Source organism: Pan paniscus, chromosome 6, assembly GCF_029289425.2.
Source record: "Pan paniscus chromosome 6, NHGRI_mPanPan1-v2.0_pri, whole genome shotgun sequence".
In the NCBI taxonomy this organism is placed as follows: domain Eukaryota; kingdom Metazoa; phylum Chordata; class Mammalia; order Primates; family Hominidae; genus Pan; species Pan paniscus.
Genome location: NC_073255.2, coordinates 190,992,133 through 191,013,328, shown reverse-complemented (window position 1 = coordinate 191,013,328; position 21,196 = coordinate 190,992,133). Strand labels below are relative to the sequence as shown.

The following is a 21,196-nucleotide window of genomic DNA, read 5'->3' as shown; positions in this document are numbered from 1 at the left end:
GGGTGGTTTGGTAACAGAGGAAGCAAGATCAGCTGGGGAAAAAGTGGCTGTGAGCCTGCCCCTGTGTGTAGTTTTCCCTGATGACATGTTCAAACATCACTCCGTTTGCTCATCCTGGACATCATGCACTGTAGCCACGCTGGCCTGCTCCCTGTCCCTCCACCCTGAGACTCCTCCTCGGATCACAGGACCTTGTCCTGCATCTGCTGGGCCACTGCTTCCATGCCGTCCCTGCCGTCCTCCCCCAGACACTCCCCTTTGCTCCCTGTCCTTTACCTTACGTTACTTTCCTGTAGAGCACGTGTCCTGCCCGACACGTCATAAACACATTTATTTATGGGCAGTCTTTCCAGCAGGATGTAAGATCCACAAGCGCAGGGGCTTCCCCGGCTCTGTCCACCACAGTATTCCCTGTGCCTGCGAGAGCGCCTGGTGCATGTTCAGGGCTGAGTAAGTCAGCACTGGATAAACGGATGCGTATTGGCAGGAGGGAATCAAAAGGCTGACATTTCATGTGTTCGTGGCATTAGTTAGGTAATATGTTTTAAATGCATCTTCTTTCTTCTTCTTCTTCCATTTCCTTCTCTCCCTGAGTCAAGATAAGCAGTGTCTTAAGCCAGAACGGACATGTGGACCAGTCAAGCCTTATCTGGCCCACATCTGCTGGCTAGCTGGGGCACCGATGATGGCGCCGTTGATCCAGAGGTGGGATAACAGCAGATCCTGTCATCAGATCTCAAAGTCCATCTGTAGCTGGGACTTTGCAGCTGCCACTGGAGCTGGGTGCCTGCGAGAGCAAAGGGAGCCTGGCCCCTGCCCATCCCCACTAGATTCCCGTCTTCCTACGCAGGTGGCACCACTGCAGTAGCCGCCCCTGTTCTACCATCTCACCAGGCCCTTGTCTGTACCAGCAGAGAGCACAGGCCCTGGAGGCAGGGCACCCATGTCCTCATCCTGCTCCCTTCAGACTCGCTCTGTGACCCTGAACACAGACGCACAGTCTAGCATTCCTTGAACCTCAAATTCTATTCGCAGGCTCATGCCTTTTGGAACCTGTCCATGGTGGGATGGCCTTTTCCCCTAAAGAAACCCAGCCAGGGCCTGCAGCTGGCGATGCATTTGGCAGCTGTGGTCTCCTCTGCTGGATCAGGGCCTGAGGCTGTTTATATTTAGACAGTGGAAATGCTGCTGAAACAGCATAGCTCTTAATCTTGATAGTTTCACTCCCAGCGTGCAGCTGGGCGGGACCCATGGATCTGAGGAGCTGCACGCCCCCTGTTCCTGTCTCCTTCCAGACTTTAATTATCTCACTCTCTACCCAAAGAGAAGCCACTGAGAAATAATGACAGTAAGTCCCCCTCGGATGATGATCATTATCACTACCATAATTATCCCTGGCATCAGCACCATAATTAGCAGGTTTTCATCATCGTCCTTGTTACTGCTGTTTTCTTCTTCATCATCCTCATCCTCCTCATGACCACCAGCACTGTCACAACTCTCATCCTCACCATCAGTTACTCATCATTAGGGCTAGACCCATGATTTGACTCCGTCTTAAATCTCTAGCAAGAGCTCATTTCCTGTACCAAAAGCCTGCAATTGAAGAACTCACCATGGGCATATGTTGTGGGTGAATTAAAGAATCAGAGGGGGAAACGTGTGGCTGTCCTTCCAGTTTCTAGCCATTGGGCTCTCCTCCCTCTTCTCCAGTGGCCCTTGTGGCCTCGTCTTTGCACCACCGGTCTATAACCTCAATGCCAACAACAAATGCCAAGATGCTTAAAGGAAGGCACAACTCATCACAGGTTGATTTTGCTCCCTAGTCTAAGCTTGCTTCCCTCACTACTGTAACCCAGCACAGTGCCATGTCCACACTTCTTGGTTCACCACGCCCATCACTGTGGTGCAGTGGGTGACACTGACTGTGGCCATCTCATTCCTTGTCGAAGCCATCATTATGGGCTGAGATACAGTGGATAGTCAATAATCACTTACTCGCAGAATATATTTTTTGGTTTGAGTAAAAAATAGTATCGGCTGGGCATGGTGGCTCATGCCTGTAATTTCAGCACTTTGGGAGGCCAAGGTGAGCGGATCACCTGAGGTCGGGAGTTTGAGACCAGCCTGACCAACATGGAGAAACCCCGTCTCTACTAAACATACAAAATTAGCCGGGTGTGGTGGCACATGCCTGTAATCCCAGCTACTCGAGAGGCTGAGGCAGGAGAATCGTTTGAACCTGGGAGGTGGAGGTTTCAGTGAGCCACGATTGAGCCATTGCACTCCAGCCTGGGCAACAAGAGTTAAACTCCATATCAAACAACAGCAACAAAAAAATAGTATCTACCTTATTAGTAAACAAAGGCATATTTTTTAGCTTAGCTCTTCTACTTCAAATGCAAACATAACACGGACCTACCCACTGCTGAGAATGCATTAAATGTTACAATACTGAGAGGTTCTAAAAAGACACTAGAAATTATGTGTAAGGCTGTAGGAGATGTAAAAGCATAAAAAAATAAGTTTCAGAAGACCAGGTTGTAATTTTTGAATAATAAAAAATAGATTTCGATGTACAGGTTGGTTTCGCATCATCTCCACCCCAAGGTGCTTTCTTGGGATTGAAACGGCTAGAGATGCTCCCCTGGGCCATTCTGCCAAACAAGTGACCATCCCTGCTATCACTGCAGGGTCATCTGCCTTGCTTTGTACATCTTATTATAATAAACTAGTGGTACCCGAGAGCAAATCGGTTTGTGTTTTTCCCAACTGGGAAACAGGTGGGGATGTGGTTATTAAAGAAAATACGACCTTGCTTGGTCCTATCCTCTGCATCCCCTCTTCCCACCCACAGTCATAAAACCAAAAACCTCAGCTTATAAAGAAGACAAGAGGATTAGCTAGGATGAGGTTTATGTGAAGAATTAAAATCACATATTCATTCACTAATTTACTGAATCGATTACTTCCATAATTACTTCAGATATCTAACGAGGTGAATGAAGGGTGACCATGCTGTTACGAAGTCCGGAGACAGAAAGGAGTCCAGAGGCATGATCTGAAACACTTGTTCGGCTGGGCCAAAGAAGGCTAAAGATGTGGATAGGAGAGCTTTATGCAAATATCTGAAGGTCATTAAATATTCAGCATTGCTTTAGAACTATACTGCCCAATAGGGTAGCCACTAGCTACATATGGCCTATGTAATTTTAAGTTGATTACAATTAAAGAAAACTACAAATTGAGTTCCTTTGTCAGACCAGCCACATTCCCCATGCTCAAGAGCCACGTGTGGGTAATGCTACCATCTTGGCCAGTGCAGCTGTAGACCATTTCCGTCACTGCAGAAAGCGCAGTGGACACTGCCGCATAAAAGGTGGAATGAGATTCGGCAGATGGGAAGTTTTAAAAAGTAGACTTAAATTAGCTGATGAAGAACTTTGCAAAAGCCAGAACTGCCCAGCCTGGGAAGAAAGTAAGTGGTCTACAAGGATGAATTCTGTGTCACCAGGACAAAGTCACGAGAGCAAGGAACACTTGCTCCTGAGATGGAGTGATAGATGGTGACTAGGTACATGTCAATATCCCTTCAATCCCTGAATTTTTTCAAACAAAATTCTCTGTTACTGTGAACCAAAGATTATGTTAAAATCAGCACATGAAAAAGCGTACATTCATGCTGAGAAAGGTTGAGGAGGGCAGCATTAGGAGGCACCTGCTCAAATGGTATTGAATTAGTATGCCTCACAAGCATACTTGTGCAGGGTGTGATCAGGTTTCCAAATGATATTTCAAACAGGAACAGAAGCTGTAAGTACACCCACTCAACTACACCTCTCAATGAAATCACAAGATAAAAATTAAGCAAATGCAGCCAACAAACCTAGGAACAAATACTCAGGTGATGGCTCAGGGAAAGATAGGGGTAAATTAATTCACATGGGCACAGTTTTTAGCATCCAGATTCTGTTTTTCCACTGACCTATGGCTTTGAAAGAATAGTCTAATCTGTCACAGTTTAATAAGCCTCCTGCTCATTAATAGAGAAAATGTTTATCCACTAAGCTAGCAGGTAACTGCACATCAGAATTCACAGGACAATAAGAGTGATTAATAGCTTCAGACACATGGAGAAAGACCACAAGATTATTTTAAAATTACAATGAAATTTTGATTTAATTAATAAATCTTTTTTTAGAAATACATAAATTATTAATTCAGTGAGGCCCGTGGGTATTTGGTTTCCAGGGAGAATCTACTTCTTTTATTTAGCTGAACATTTTTAAAACTTCCAGAGACTGAGGTAGACAGTTAAGTATAACCTGTTGGAGGAAGTCCTAGAATAAGTCATAAGCTAACAAAAAAGGCAAGAGAAGTCTCAGTAACGAGGAATCCAGGATAAGAATTACTTGTCACTGTATGAGCCAGGAAAATAATGTAATTGGAGGCTCCTGGAGACCTCAAGTGTATATGATATCCTGAAGAAGACACAGTCGGCCAACATCACATTGTCACTCAGAGGAATCATGATGGAATCCAGGAGAGCCAGCCTCCTTCCCATGATTATCAGTTCAGTATTCACGAGGGTCCATTGCTGCATCTCTGAGAACAGGCCATTTGAACCAGTGGAGGGTCCCTCCCTCCCTCCTCTGGGACACTCTGCGGGCACCCAGTGACCAGGGATAGGATGGGGAAGGCAGTATTTCTTGGGCCTGATGACAGCGCGTCTCTCTCCACCAGTGTTGAAGGAACAAGCCTGTGCTGGCAGCAGAGGCTGCAAGGCTCACTCGGTTGCTCTCCGGCCCGAAATCTGCCTGTAGCTGCTGTGCATTATCACCGGGGTGAGCAGATGCGATGCCTCACACCTGCCACACTCGTATGACAATGGACAGTGCTGCCTGAGGGCTGCAGGTGCATGGCTGCGAAGCCTGGTGCCATTGGCAGTCCTGCCTCCTGGGACTCTCCTGCAATCCTCCAGCCAGGGTCTCCATGGAATATCTGAAACAGATCCCCCTTGTACATGGCAAGCTGGCAATGCTGTGCTGTATCCATTGACTGCCGAGACACAGTCACGCAGGCAGTGAAGAGGAAGAGACATGACGATGTAATGAAGAAAACAGCCCTGGTGACAAGCTGGGCTACAGGCTTGACTTACTGCTAATGAGTCACATGATTTTGAATGAGGCAATGTCAACTTCCTGGACTTCACTTTCTTCATCTGTAAAGTGGGAGATGGGCAGAATCATTTTAGAAAGCTCAATTCCATTTCTATGGTCCCAGGATGCTATTTTGGGGCATGGGAAGTTGGGGATCGAGAAACAAAAATCAATGGGCAATGTTCACATTGGGTCTTCAAGCAGAGGTACAATATTTTGCATGAAGCTGTGTCTTGCTCAGAACCATGCTTAGCTGCAGGCTGTGTGGGATGCACAGGAGGGAAGGACAGGTGGGAAGCGGCAGCATTGGTCCCGGCAAGAGGAGAGAAGAGTCCAGATCAAGGCAAAGGCAGTGGGAATGGTTGGGGGGAGGAATAAGGTTCTAAGTCTCCAGGCAGATCACCCAATTTAGCTCAAGTCAGGATGAGAGCAGCCACCCAAGGCATTGGTCAGACAAAAGGAGTGAGCTGATAGCCTTTGACCTCTGGTGAGAGTCCACTGAAGTGCAGCAGGACTGAGTGCAGAGCTGACATGCGTTCACTGACCCTGCAGGGATTAATGGCGAAGCTTTGATAATAAATACAACAAGAAGCACCTCTCTGCTTGTCAGACTCAAGATCCTCAACTCTCTTGCGCATCCTTTTGTGAAGGAAGAAAGCCTGTGACTTAGCAAGAATTGATGAAATCATTTCCCATTTTTCCCTTGCTTGTTTCTATGGAATTCATTTGTTCTTTCATTTATCCAACAAATATTTGCTGATCATTTATGACCTTCCAGGTGCAAAGAGAAGTAAGGAGCAGTTCCTGCTCATGAGGGGCTCACAGCTCCTTGATAAGGGACACAGCCCTGTAAGCAATGATTGTGTTTGATTCCTGGGGTATCTGGGGAGGTGCTCACTCAGACTGAAGTTAAATTTCTGGATGGAAGAGATCACCAGCTGGACAAGGTAGAGAAGGAGATCCAGGTGGAGGAAACAGCACGAGCAAAGCCACTCAGGACTCATTTAGTGGCAAGTAAGGGAAAACCCGATGGGCAGACGCTTAGACAAATCAGGCTAATTTTTCTGGCTTAGCAAATCTAGAGAACAGGGATCGAGAGCAACACATGGATGGTGCCAGCAGGGGCTGGGCTCCGTGTCCCACCCTGACAGCCTGGGCAGCACAGCTTCATGAAGGCAAGGACAGTGGGGAAGAGAAGGGCCAACTCTGTATTCCTCTTGCAAGAGAGCCAAAGACTCCCACAGGCCCTCCAGCAAATTTCTCCCTCTATCTATGGGGCCAAAACCATAACCTGTGGCTCCTTAACCATGAGATTGGACAAGCGCATTTAGTGGGCATAAGGGCAGGCGATGGGAGCTGAGGCCGGCAGGTAGGAAATGGCCATCCTGGGAAAGCTCCTCTGTCTCAAGGCAATAAGTTCAACAGAACAATTTTTTTTAAGGTCAAATAATCCTCCTGCCTCAGCCTCCTAAAGTGCTGGGATTATGGGCATGAACCACTGTGCCCGGTCTCAACAAGACACCTCACCTGGTCACGTGGCATCGGCCTCTACTCTGGAACCATTCAGCTCCCTCCAAGACAGTGGCAACGAGGGTCAACTCCAGACACTCAGCCCCACCTTGGCCTGCCTGCTTGCCCCTCCACTGCATATACTGTCTGCTCCAGGTGGACCATCTATCCTCCCTCTCCTGCCCTCACTGTGCCATCCCACCTCAAGCCTGCACTTAGGGGGTTCTTTCATCTGGAGTGCCTTCCCCTGCCTTCCTCTCCTTTCTCCCATGCTCATGACTGACTTTTTCACTTTCAAGTCCCCAGTGCCCTGCCTCCAGCTTCCTGTAGGCTCCCGCCCCAAAGCCCCCTCCTTCAGAATTACAGTCGGCCCTGAGTATTATGAGATCTGTATCCACAAATTCAACCACCAAGGATCAAAAAGATTCTGGAAGAAACGAAAGGATGGGTGCATCTGTACTGAACATGTGCAGATTTTTTCTTGTCATTATTTCCTAAGCAATACAGTAGAACAACTTTTTACATAGCATTTACATTGTATTTGATTCTACAAGTAACCTAGAGATGATTTCCAGTACACGGAAGGATGTGTGTAGGTTATAGGGAAATACTACACTATTTTACCTAAGGCGCTTGAGCATCTGTGGAGTTTGGTACCCGTGGGGGTTCCGGCAACCACTCCCCAGGGGTGCTGAGGGACAACTGCAGTGCTCAGAGGCTTCAGGCCAGGACACCGCTCACTCAGCCTGTCTTTCTTGATCCTCGCGAGTCATTCTTCTCTGTCTCATCAGACTTTCTAAGGGTGGGCACTTTGATCCTGTACAGAGGGGATGCGGTAATGAAAGTCTGTTGGGTTTTTGATATTGAGGGTAAGAACTCAGTAAGCACATCTTCCATAGTCTATCCTAGTATTACATATTTCACCAAAACAGCAAAAACGTTTTTAGAGCAAAATTACCCTAAAGACTAAGACTATGCGGGCATTAAAATGCCTTAGAGGCCTAAAGTTTTCTCCACTTTGAAGCTAGTCTTTATATACTGCTTGATGCCATTTATATGACCTTCTAGAAAAGGCTAAACTACAGAGACTGTAGACAGGTCTGTGGCTGCCAGGGGCTAGGGGTGGAGGGAGGGCTTGCCCTGAAGGAAGCAGAGCAGGGGGAATTTTTTGGGGTGATGGGGCTGTTCCATATCCCAATTTGTGGTGATGGTTACACAAGTCTATCCAGGTCTTAAAGCTCATAGAATTGCACAACAAAAACTAGCTATACATATTTTTAAAAAGAAAAAGTTAAATTTTATATGTTATATAAAGATACGCTTTTAAATTGAAATCAGGAAGACATTTAAGAGAGGCCGATGAATAGCACAGGATCGTCCACTAGAGGCAGGCTTTGTGCATGCTTTCTGAGCTGAGTAATCGTAGCGACCGGCTGCAAAGCAGGTTTAAATATTTATAACAATAAAGCCCTCCTTAGTATGAAAGTCTCTGGAAAATATTTCAACAGAACAGACCTCTTACATGCACAGCTTAACAGAAGTGCATTTAAGAAGGCAAAATCCTGGAAGCTGCAGCTGCTCATTGCCAGGATGGGAGTCCTTCACATAAACACTCACAGCCTGGGAGCGGCCCTGAAACCGCATGGGGGTGGGGGACGGTCCATTTTGCAATGGGTCGGATATTTCCCGAGGCTCTATTGTGGATCAGCCATGTCCCAAGCCACCTTTAAGCATCTCAAAGTCCCTTGGAGTGCGGGGACTCATAGGCAGGAAATTGGAAAACCGTCGACAGTGCTGTGGGCCCCGTGGGTGTGCACGGGTATGGGAGCCCACTCCTGTGGAGTCCAAGGCCTGCTGCTGAAGAGGTTGGAAGGGCGTGGGAGAATTGTGAGGTCAGTGGAGGAGGCAGGTGCTCCCAGCAGAGGGAACAGCGCCTGTAAAGGCCCAGAGGTGAGAGGGAAGGAGCAGGTGGGACAGCAAGAGGGAAGGGAAGAGGTGCAGATTGGGAATGAGTTACCTGATTGGCACTGAGAAAGGTCACCCTGAAGGCAGCGTGGCCAGCACAGATTGAAGAAGTGTGGGGCGGGGAGGCTGAGGCAAAGAGGCCCTGGAGGCAGAGGTGGTTTTTAGATAACAGGTAAGGTGGGCTGAACTGGGCAGTGGCAATGGGGAAGTGGAAGGGACATATCCCAAAGGCAGGGGGATCGCGATGCTGCCTGGGCCAGGGAGACAGAAGGTCTCTAGCCAGGGTCCTGGTAAGAAGGGGACAATGGTGTTTTTCCTAAAGTGCTGATGTCGCAGGCAGGACGTGGGGCCAACGTGGGATGAAACGGATGAGATCAGTTGCACACACTGTGTCTGAGGGCCCTCTACGCTCCCCGGAGACAGCAGCACACAGGTTTGACACCCGAGTCAGAGGTCCGGAACAGAGATGTGATGCGGGAGCCTTGTTGTTGAGGTTAATGTGTCTCAGCAGTGTGCACACGAATCATATGCAGATCTCCTCCACGCGAGGCTTCTGACTGATCAGGGTGTGGGCTGGGTCCCTAGTCCGTGTTTCTAACAGGCTTCCTGGGGAGGCTTCTGCCGCCACTCAGTGTATCGCATTTTGGGTGGCAGCAGCCGATGCAGTAGTTGCCGTGGTAGGTTAAGTTGCCCAGGGAGAGTGTGCAAGAGAAGAGAAGATGACCTTGGGTGGGACTGGGAAATCCAATCAAGTCTGAGCACCTGAGGACCTCCTAAGTGGCCAGGAGGCAGCCAGAGGGCAGCCAGGGCCTGTGGAACCAAGGACTGAGGAAGAGGGAGGGGTGAGCGGCCTCAAATTCTGCCACAGGAGGCCTGACGAGATTGGCATATGGACCGAATGTTTGTGTCCACCCAAAATTACACAGGAGGTGAGCCATCCCCAGAAACTGACCTGCTGGCACCTTGACCTTGTACTTCCAGCCTCCAGAACTCTGAGATACACACGTCTATTGTTTAAGCTGCCCAGTCTGTGGTATTTTGCTATGGCAGCCCAGGCAGCCTAAAACAGGCACCAGTGAATTCCAGGGCGAGAAGACTGCTGGTAAGATGGGTGAGAGTTTTGCTGTGTGGTGGGGGCCAAGTACAGTTGCCAGCGGGCTCAGGGGCAGCAGAGCCCCCATCAAGAGCAGGTGTTTGCAGAGAGGAATACCTGGAACCACAGCCCTCCATCCCTCGCACTGCAGAAACCATGCAATCTCCCAAAGCCCGTCTCCTAATGGATAACATGGGGAAGACACTCATACCTTCCCCCGGGGGTATAACACGGGGAAGACACTCATACTGTTCCCCAGGGGCTGGGTGGCTGAGCACTGAGCACTCATTCCACTCTGTGGGAGACACACGGAAGAGAGAGTGGGGAGGGGACAGAGAGGTGAGTGCAGCTGCTTCTTTCTTTAGTCATTTGACTGTGAAGGGAAGAACCAGAGGAGGACATGGGTATAGGTTGAGAGAGAGAGAACTTTTTTGTTTTTGCTTTATTTTGCGGTGGGAGAGATCTGAGCAACCTGAAATGCCTATGGTCCAGTGCCACTGGATGAGATGAGAAGGTGAAGTGACAGGAGCCAGGAAACCTTGACATCTGAAGCCCAGCTGAGAAGCTTAGGAAACAGGAGGAGGAGGAAGGGACCCTGGGGGAAGCAGGCGAGGTGAGGGGCTTCCTCCCTCCTCCGTCCACTCAGCTCGGCCATCTCAGCTTCCCGTTCTCTAGTTCCACTGTCCAAGGAGGAGAACCAAAACAGCATTCTGCCCTCTTCTAGAACCCGATGGGTCAGATAAATGGAGCCCATCAAAAGATTCTTGGAAACTAACTTATTTCTGTCCCTATGTGTTCTTTGTTCACAGAAATGTTGTAAACAAATAATTATCCTCAGGACACGCCCGTGGCTAACCAGCACAATTCCTCATCTCCAGAAACACCCCTTCAGCTGACTTTCTGTTTCCAGGGTTTTGCCAGGATCACTACATGTGCACTCAATGAAACCTCTGATTACCAAAGCAAGCACTCAGACTGTTTCCACCAGGACGAGGAGTGCAGGTGGTGGCTGGTCCCTTTGGGAAGTAGCAGAATATGTCTTTAAATATGTATTTGCTCACAGTGAGCCGGGCACCGAGAGGGCAGCTGCCCTTGAGGAAAAGGAGGCTGTGGTAGGCACCCAGGTCTACTCCCAGTTATGCCAAGGGTGGCCCAGGACAGGGGGCCTAAAGCTGCCTCTGGGTGACATGTGGGGATGCAGGGACAATAGTCAAAAATCCTGGTTTCTAACAGCAGGAGAAGGCAGGTGGAAGGAGAATGGGGCCTTTTCGGTAACCCCGGGACATTCCGGGGATATGAGAGAGTCTGAAATGAGATGCTGCTGATGGCCGCGTACAATACACAAGCCAACCTTCCCACTCCAGGAGCGATTATTCTGCTGTCTCAGGCCAGAAGTCCCTGCACCTGCAGAGGACACTGTTGTTTTCTTTGCTGCATTAGACATGACTGCAGAGGATCTGCCTGTTTCAAAAGGGCCTGAAAGGCTCCAGAAGTTCTTTGTTGTCAACTCAAGTTGGATCTAATAAGCTCTCATCCCCCAGGTCAGATCATGTGGACAGGGTTGAGAATCACAGGGCACCCCAGCTCCCTGGGCCCTCCTTGCTTCTCCTCCTGTGAAACCCGTGTTCTCCTCCTTTCCCTGTTCTGAAGCTGCTGAGGTGCCAGGGCAGTCACAGGTGCATCAGGGTGTGTGGGAGGAAGTGGGGCAGGACCATGGCAGGCAGGGTTCCCTGGCCCTTCCAGGCTCTTTACTCTTCTGTCCCCTTCGTCCTGTCCTCTCTGTCTCCTTTTCCCAACACAAATCTCCTCTGCCAGTCCGTTCCATCTCTTCACGGCCCCTTCTCCCTCCACCTTCCCCAAGTGCACGATCAAACAACTAACCTCTGCCTTCTTAGCTCTTTCTCCTTCTACCCTCGCTTGTATCCGCATCTCTTTGTCATGCTCTTTTCTGCAGAGTCCCTTATTCCTGCTCTGCAATTCAGCGGACACAGGTTTCCGGTTCCTTTGCTTCCCTAACCCCCGCCCTGGCCAACCTGGGCTCTTATATACTTAAAAAACTTCCAAGAAATGAATGCAGGGCAAGCAGAAAAAACAGTTTGGGAGCGGAGGGAACAGAGGCTGTTTCTAAATTTGGATCTGAGGTCACATTAGGAAGGTGGCCGCAGTAGGCACTGGGAAGGCTTCTATCAGCAGAAGGGACCCGTGTTAAATTTTTATGTTGACTTTTCTCTCCTTTTTGCTGCTCTTTCTTCTGCCTTCTTTTGATACCTGAGCACTTTCAGCTCCTCTCTGATGCTCCCTGCAGGTGTTTCCCACGGCTGCCTCTATTCCTCTGCAGTGATCGCACCGGGAAGGTTCTCCCCATTCCTCTCTTCTTCACCCCGGATCCTCCTCTCCTTCCAGGCTTTCTTCTCCGTCGGCCTTCCCTGACTCAAGCCTCTTGTCCTCTCACGTCTTTGGACAACTACAACTCACACACATTTCTGGGACCACGGGCCTCAGCTCGTGTTGAATGTCAGTTTCTAACCCTGACATCATCTGCACCACATGAAGACTCACAGGGCAGACTGATTCCCTTGGACCCCTCAGGCTCTAACGGCAGCGCTGGAGGGAGGAAAGCAGGCTGCAAGAAGCCATTATAGACTGGGTGAGGGGCAGTCTCAGGCCACGTCTTTGTCTGTTGCAATTACTAACAAGTGAGCAACGTGCCATTCATCATTCACAAAGACGTGGATGTATCACAAGGAAGGGAGTTACGCCCGAGTGCACTGCCTCAAGACTTTTCTTAAGAGAGAAAAATTTGTCAGTGGTCAAAGTTAAGGAGGTAGGGAGGAAATATACTAAGAGCAATGAATGTGTGTGTGTTTTAATGTGTGTGTGCATGTGTGTGTGTATAAGGGGGAGGGAGAGTATGTGTGTGTGTAAGGGGGAGGGAAGAGTATGTGTGCGTGTGTGTGTGTGTGTAAGGGGGAGAGAGAGGCAGATCGTCAGACATACCCACTTGATTTTGGAGTCTTACTAACTGTTATTCACCGCTACATCCTATCCCCTCCGACGCGCGGGAAACTCAGCCTGCCCAGAAACCAAGGGCGCTGCTAATTTGGGAGATGTAGTGTCTGATTATGGGGTTCATTCCGGGCAAAGTGCTCTCTCTCTCTCTTTTAAAGATTTTGTTCCAGGGTGTGCACGGAGGTGAGCCTACTTTTGCCCCAAGTATCCCTAAGGTCACATGGATAACTTGCCCTCCTTACCGTGTCTCTGCCTGGCTCTTCTCCCATCGATGCACATGGGGGAGTTCCCACAGTTCAGAAACCATCCAGAGGGAATGACACGTAATTACCTGTGAGGACACGGGTACCTGCCAGTCCATCTCCCTGCTGCCCATCTGCCTCCGTTCCTCTCTGTCACTCCTGCACTTTGGGCCCCCCCATGGGGGGCAGAAGAGGACATGGCTGGCATTTGACTCATGACAACTCTAACCCTAACTCAAGGTGCAAGCTTGCCAATGGCAGGCCCTTACCTGGCTCTAAGAAAAACAATTAGTTCATTCAGGGCAGGGGGTGAGGTTAAAACTGATCATTGTAATATTTTGTAACTTAAAAAGTGGTTGATTTCACTAATTCTTATTTCTAAGAAATCATTTAATCAGAGCTAGATACCTACCGAATCTGCTCATGAATTTTCGTACTTGCATATTTCTTCATTCCAAGAGTAAGAAAACATAAGATTTTTCTTTTTCTTTTTTATTTTGAGACGGAGTTTTGCTCTTGTTGCCCAGGCTGGAGTGCAGTGGTACAATCTCAGCTCACTGCCACCTCTGCCTCCCAGGTTCAAGCGATTCTCCCGTCTCAGTCTCCTGAGTAGCTGCGATTATAGGCGCCCACCACCATGCCTGGCTAATTTTTGTATTTTTATTAGAGATGGGGTTTCACCATGTTGGCCAGGCTGGTCTCGAACTCCTGACCTCAGGTGATCTGCCCATCTTGGCCTCCCAAAGTGCTGGGATTACAGGCATGAGCCACTGCACCCGGCAGATTTTTCTTCTTTGTATAATTGGTTATCTCTGGCAGCCAGAAAGAATTCAGAGCCTCTTGAAGCTCTGCACGTGTTGCTCAGGTGGAGAGCTAGATTATGGAGTGATGCCTAGCCACTGTTACACTCCTTCTACTTAAAAGAATGTCTATTTTTCCAGTTTATGATTTCTGAATTATACAGCAGATTGCAGTGCCATTGGAAGAATAACCCTGCATGTTCCTCCTCCCCTTCATCTCCCACTTTTAGTGAGAAAGTACTTACTACTTACTCCCTTTGTGCACACATATGCACACCTACCCTCACAGACAGGCACACACACTCAAGAGAAATCATACAAACCCAGACACTCTGGTGTCTGTTAAGTTGGCACCACCGCCCACTAGAGGCAAGTCACTGAGAGACCCAAGGCGGCACCCAATTTGGGAACTGTTCAAGCAACTCACCACTTACGCTCATTAATTTCTACAGATTCCAAAACTGTGGTTATGGACTTGGCCCAAAGCACAGTCACAGCTGATGCCTCACCAAAGCCTGCCAAGCCCGAATAGCCCCTGCTTACTCTTGCACGCAGCCTGCCAGGACGGTACCCAAGGCTCTCTCAATGCTCAAACTTCCATCTATCATAAACTCTCAAGACTAAAGCAACCTGATACAGTGGGAAAAAGAACATTAGAAAACAAAAACCTATTGTTTGCGAAAACTACAACATTCCCAGGCACTTGCTATGCTGTGCATGGAGAGTGTCGCCAGGCTCGGCAATGATGAGTTGCCTTACTGTGAAAAACACCAAGAGAGAAGCGGGAACACCATAAACTTTTGACAATGACATTCTAGAAAGTCTATTTGGCATCATAAAAACAATAATTTTAGTTGAGCAGAAGACAAGCAAAAGCATGTCCTAACCTGTTTCAAGAAATGGTTTTCTAATTTTAACCCTGTGCTAAAATGGCAATGCGTGTGATATTACTGGTAATGCTATGGCTGGCATCTTAAGTTAACATGTTGTGAAATTATCTTCTCCACAGCAGTTGGAGCCCTAAATCACAAATGGAATTGGTCGTTAACACACAACAATGATTCATCTGTACAGTTTGTCGTAGTTTAAAAATGCTGTAACCATGAAGTAGAGATAATGATCCACACTAAAAGTCTCTATGCCTTAATTGTTCTTCAGAAGGCCTGAGTAACTGGGTCTATATTAGTTGCTTTTGAGTCTCTGAAAGTAATTGCCACTAATGAGCTACGATAATGGCCAGCTACGTCGGAATTGAAGAACCAATCCTTCCAGAAGTACTTGAGTCATTCTCCCCTCGCTACATTACAATGAAAGCAATCGAGTGTTCTCTATCTCACATCTCACTCAACAAACCCACTCTCTCTTCATTTACATTTCTTCACTTCTTTTCTTACCAATTACAGGCATGTCACTGGTTCATGGAGAAGAGTCAGATCCCCTTGGCAAGCTGGTGGGTGGTCTTCAGAACTTATTATTACTACATTATCACTGCAGGAGGCCAAGCAACAGTGCTCTTCACAGACACCCCACACGGCTTTGGAGGACCTAATCCTTGATCTGCCCCTGGCTGTCTAAACTTCCACGGTGTTCCCTGAAACATCTGCCCTTTGATCAGCCAGCTGCTCCTGCACCAGCAGTCTCTCCTGGAGTTTGTCCCCTTCCAGCTCCCACCTGCACAGGCCTGGCTCTCAGGGGTCTTGGCTTCCTCTCTTCCATGCAGGCTCTTTCTAATCCCACCCTCCCATGTTCTAAACGCTGCAAGATGGACAGGGGGGTCCTTCCCCACGACCCTCCCCGAATCTTTCCTCCTCCTCCTCCTGTGAGTCCCTGGGATCTCTGAGGCTCTCTGTCCCCCTCCTAAAGCACCACTGAGTGTCTTCCAGGTCATCCTCCCCCAAACTACGCCTTGTTCAAACCTGTCAGCCCTTGACCCGTCCTTCATATTTTCACTTCTCCTATGAATCCCATCATTACGGGAACCTAGCTGCACTTACCTTCTGATATCCCCACTATACCCTTCCACTGCCTTTGCACAAGTTACCCCACCACCTTGGACTTCTGACCCAACTCAACACTACTAATCCATCAACACCATTTTCTACCTCTGGCTCCTCTTGGCTTCACTCTTCCCAGACCCGGTGTTTCTGAGGCCTGTGGCAATCATCACTCCTCTGAAAATACCTGATCTCTCTTACTTGCCAAATTCCTAGCCCCAGGGGACACCTACCAGGGTCTCCGTGCAGGCCGTGGGTGCTGAATACTCATGGGAGATAGCGAGCAGCCTCCTCCCCCAAGAGCCTGGTATTTCCCGTGCATCCATCCACAGGGGCTGTGCCCGGCCTGCTGAGACCGCTCTTGCATTCTGTCTCCAGATCACACTCCCTCAAACTGGCCCACTCCTCCACCATCACTCTCAACAAGTGACCGTATCTCAAAATTTGGGGGGAATAATAAAATAATGCATTGAAAGGAACTCAGTGATTCTTTCACTAGGCCTAGAAACAAAGCTACCTACATTTTCAGCTATTTCCTCCCTTTCTACTACAAAAGGCATGTGTGTTTCCCTATAGGTCTGAATGTTCTCGGGGGAGAAGGCACCATGAGTTCAAAGGCCCTGAATTTGGAAGGGACTCAGGAGCACTGAGTTACACAGAAAGGTCATCGTGGTTGGGCAGAGTGTGGAGTGTGGGGTCAGGTCTCCTGGCCTCGGGCCTCTGCAGGGAGTGAGCGTCCATCACTACTATGCAGCGGTGGAGACAGACAGAGATGCGCCCTGATTTACCTGTCAAAAGATCACTGTGGCCACGCTGTGCAGACCAGCGGGATGGGGGCACGGGAGAAGCAGAGAGACCAATTAGAAGGCGACTCACAGCGGTGTCCCTGTGTGGGGTGATGGTAGGGGAGGTGTTTTCTGTGCTCCTCAAATCACGGACACAAACTGCCACTTATGACAACCCCTCCACTGCAGGCCGGCCCGGCATGCATGGTCTCATTAGGACTTCCCCCTGTCTGGGGATGTGTGCAAAACCTCTTTTTGTAGCCCTGCATGAGACAAATAAATATTTCACATGCTCTGCAAAAACTATACACAAAAGAATCGATCCTGAAACCTCAAAACCTGTAGATCCGCAGGAATGCTGCAGGTAAGTAAAATCCTCCAATTCCCCCACTAGCCAGAACAACACACACACACACACTACACACACAAACACACACAGACACACACCACACACCACACACACATACACATACCACATACACACCACACACACACCACATACACAAACACCACATACACACACCACACACACCACACACATACACACACACCACACAAAAACACACCACACACACCACACAAACACACACACCACACACATACACACACCACACACATACACCCGCTCACACACATACACACACCACACACAAATACACCACACACACACCACAGACACAAACACCACATACACCACATACACCACGCACATACACACACCACACCACACACACACCACACACACCACACAAACACACACACCACACACACACACCACATACACCCGCTCACACACATACACACATACCACACACACATACACACACCACACACATACACCCCACACACACCACACACATATACACAAACACCACACACACTACACACACATCACACACATACACACACATCAAACACACACACCACACACACATACACCACATACACATACACACACCACACACATACACCCCCCACACACATACACATACCACATATACACCACACACACACCACACAAACATCACACACACCACACACCCACACACACATACACACCACACCACACACACACCAGACACCACACACATACACATCACACACACACATACACCACACACATACACCCCACACACACATACGGACCACACACACATACACATACCACACACACACCACACACACACAAACAGCATACACACCACACACATCACACACATACACACACAACACACCAAACACACCACACACACACCACACACATACACACACCACACACACACCCACACACACACCCCACACATATACACACACACCACACCACACACCACACAAAAACACACATCACACACACACACACCACGTACACACACGCACACCACACATACACACACCACACACACAGAACACACAAACACACACACCACACACACCACACACGTACACCCCACACACACCACACAAACATCACACACACAACACACACACAACACATATACACACATATGCACCACACACATATACACACACCACACACACAACACACATAAACACACCACACACATACACCCACCGCACACATACACACACACCACACACATATACATATACCACACACCACACACACATAAACACTACACCACACACACCACACACGCACACACCACACACACCACACACATACACCCCAAACTCACACCCCCCACACACATACACACACACCACACACTTATACACATACCACACACACACCACACCACACAAATACACACCACACATATACACCACACCACACATACACACACCACATACACACCACACCACACACATATGCATGTACCACACACACACCACACACATACACACCATACATATACACACCACACATACACACACCATACACACACCACACACATACACACACCACATACACACACAACACACACATATACACATACCACACACAAACCACACACACATACACACACACCACACCACACACATACACACACGCCACACACACAGACCCCCCCCCACACACACACACGCACAGCATTACCTTAACAAAGTTTGCATTTTGTTGAGAAAAGAACCATTGTTTGGGCTACATTTTTTCTATGCCTAAGCTTGTGCTTTTACATTTAGCTCCAAAACCTGAGTAAAAATAAAAATAAAAAACAAACAAGAAAATAATTGTTAGTTTTGAGCCAGTTCTGTGTCAAAACAATACAACTACAAAACACCCCAAAAATCTATAATTTCAAAAACAGATGGAAACCAACAGCACCCAGTGGCCTTCCACAACAGAAACAATCTCTTTCCTCTGAGGCTGCTGGTCAGATTCACAACAGGAGGCAGCAGTCTACAAGGGACAGGAGCCCACATCAGCATTATCTTACACTGCTTACACAGGCTTAGCCTTTAAACAGTTTCCCAAGAATGTGGATATATGATTTGATTTTCACAGTATTATGAAACTGCACGCATTGTGCTAAGAGCTATGTGAAAACACACATTTCAAAAATCAGTGATGACCATTTTTGATAATCTCATGTAGTAAGAGTCACGGAGAAGTTGGCCTTATATCGGCTAAGAGTAACATGTCAGGCAGGATGCTGACAAAACAATCTGGACCATTATTTATAAATTCAGTCGCAAAGGAAAGATGGTTGGGATTGAGACACGGGAATTCATCCCGGGATAAAAGGGCTTGGAGTGATGCTGATGGGTGCAGGATGCACTTCCAGGCAGTGAAGGGGCAGCTTCTGGTCTCAGTGGGTGGTGGACAGGCTGTTCATCCACCACCTTCTCAGAAGGAGAACGTGCTGAAGGTGAGACTCGCCTCCTGCTGCTGCAGCAGCTACTGGGCTGATGCAGAAAGGGCAGCAGGCGTGGTAGAAATGGCACACGCAGGCCCTGCTCTTCAGTTTGCCCTCTGAGGCCACTGCAGAGGGAGACAGATAGCAATTCTGCATAGCAGCCCCCAAACATGAGAATGTGCAAGGCCTTCGTCCAGCAGAAAACGCTTGGATCAACTGGTTCCCAGAGGTGGGCCCAGGAAAGGCTCTGTAGATAGTGCAGAAAGAACCAGTCCAAGGGCACGAGAATCAAGAAACACAATTCCCTTAGCCACTCCTGGACAAAGATTTCATCCCTTCTTGTAATGAAGAAGGGATGGCAGTAAACATCAGAACTATATTATAACAATAGCTATATTTCTTGCAACATAGAAACTCATATACTCAGAATTGGCCAGGTGTGGTGGCTCACCCCTGTAACCCCAGCATTTTGGGAGGCCAAGGCGGGTGGATCAAATGAGGTAAGGAGTTTGAGACCAGCCTAACCAACATGGTGAAACCCTGTCTATACCAAAAATACAAAAATTAGCCAGGTGTGGTGGTGCATGCCCATAATCCCAGCCACTTGGGAGGCTGAGGGAGGAGAATCACTTGAACCTGGGAGGTGGAGGTTGCAGTGAGCTGAGATCGTGCCACTGCACTCTGGCCTAGGTGACAGAGTGAGACTCTGTCTCAAAAAAAAAAAAAAAAAATTAGCCATGTGTGGTGGCAGGTGCCTGTAATGCCAGCTACTCAGAAGGCTGAGGTAGGAGAATCTCTTGAACCTGGGATGAGGAGGTTGCAGTGAGTCGAGATCACGCCACTGCACTCCAGCCTGGGCAACAGAGTGAGACACCACCAAAAAAAAAAAAAAGAAAAAGAAAAGAAAAAAAAAGAAACTCGTATACTCAGAATTACCTGAATTGGTTTCCAGTAGTTATAATTTAGTCCACAATATGGGTTCAATAATTTATAGCCCAATCCCTTATATTACATTTATAAAGCCTCAAGTTATTTTTTAAAATTAATTAAGATATAGATAAATAGGTAACTCGACCAGATGGGTGCATAGAAGATTCTGGGATATAGTTGGGGTTCACCTCACCAAGCAGGTTTGATCAGGATTATCCACGTCAGGGTGTTCTTCAAGCTTTATATGAATTATAAATTTCACAGTCCCTTAGAGAGCAAAATGGGCTCTATCAACTCACCACGATGGCAGGAAAATAGTAGAAATTTATCATATATGAAAACTGCTTCCAATTCCTGCCATGAAAAGCTCAGCAGCAAACCATCTTCTCCCAGGACTGAGCAGAACCCATCTCTAAGGATGGCATTTGGGCCCTGTCAACACCCACGCCGTGAGCTTGGAAGCAGACTCCTACCCAGGTGAACTCTCAGATGCAACTGCAGCCCGGATGTCACCTTGACCACAGTCTTCTTTATAGAAGACCCTGAGTGCAAGGATCCTGCTAACTTGAGCCCAGATTTCTGACCAGCAGAAACTGGGATGATACATGTTGTTTGTCTTAAGCTGCTTGTTTGGGGATAATTTGCTATGCAGTGGCAAGTAACTAAAATGGATCGGTTTATGTGTTTCAGTTATATGAACAGTTTATAAACAGATCAGTGTATCAACCCATTTTACTGACTGAATGACTGTGTGATTGGGATTTTAGGAAAAAAATCTTAAAATCTGACCAGATTTTGGACCAGAATGATATTCCACTGGCAATGATCTGACTAAGAACAATCATTTCAACTAACTCCTTTAAATATTGCAATGAAATTCCTCACAAATCT

General features: G+C 48.0%; 1 protein-coding gene across 5 annotated transcripts in view; it reads right to left on the bottom strand.

Moving 5' to 3' along the window:
• DPP6 (dipeptidyl peptidase like 6) overlaps window positions 1–21,196 on the bottom strand; it is a 998,429-nt gene that overhangs the window by 305,659 nt on the left and 671,574 nt on the right. The window contains exon 6 of one of the 5 annotated variants that reach the window (XM_057302791.2): window positions 4,240–5,705. The exons of the other annotated variants lie outside the window; for them this stretch is intronic. Coding sequence (XP_057158774.1) covers window positions 5,697–5,705 — 9 coding nt within the window. The 3' untranslated portion in view covers window positions 4,240–5,696. Of the gene's footprint in view, window positions 1–4,239; window positions 5,706–21,196 lie in introns of those variants that run through there. 5 annotated transcript variants of the gene reach the window in all.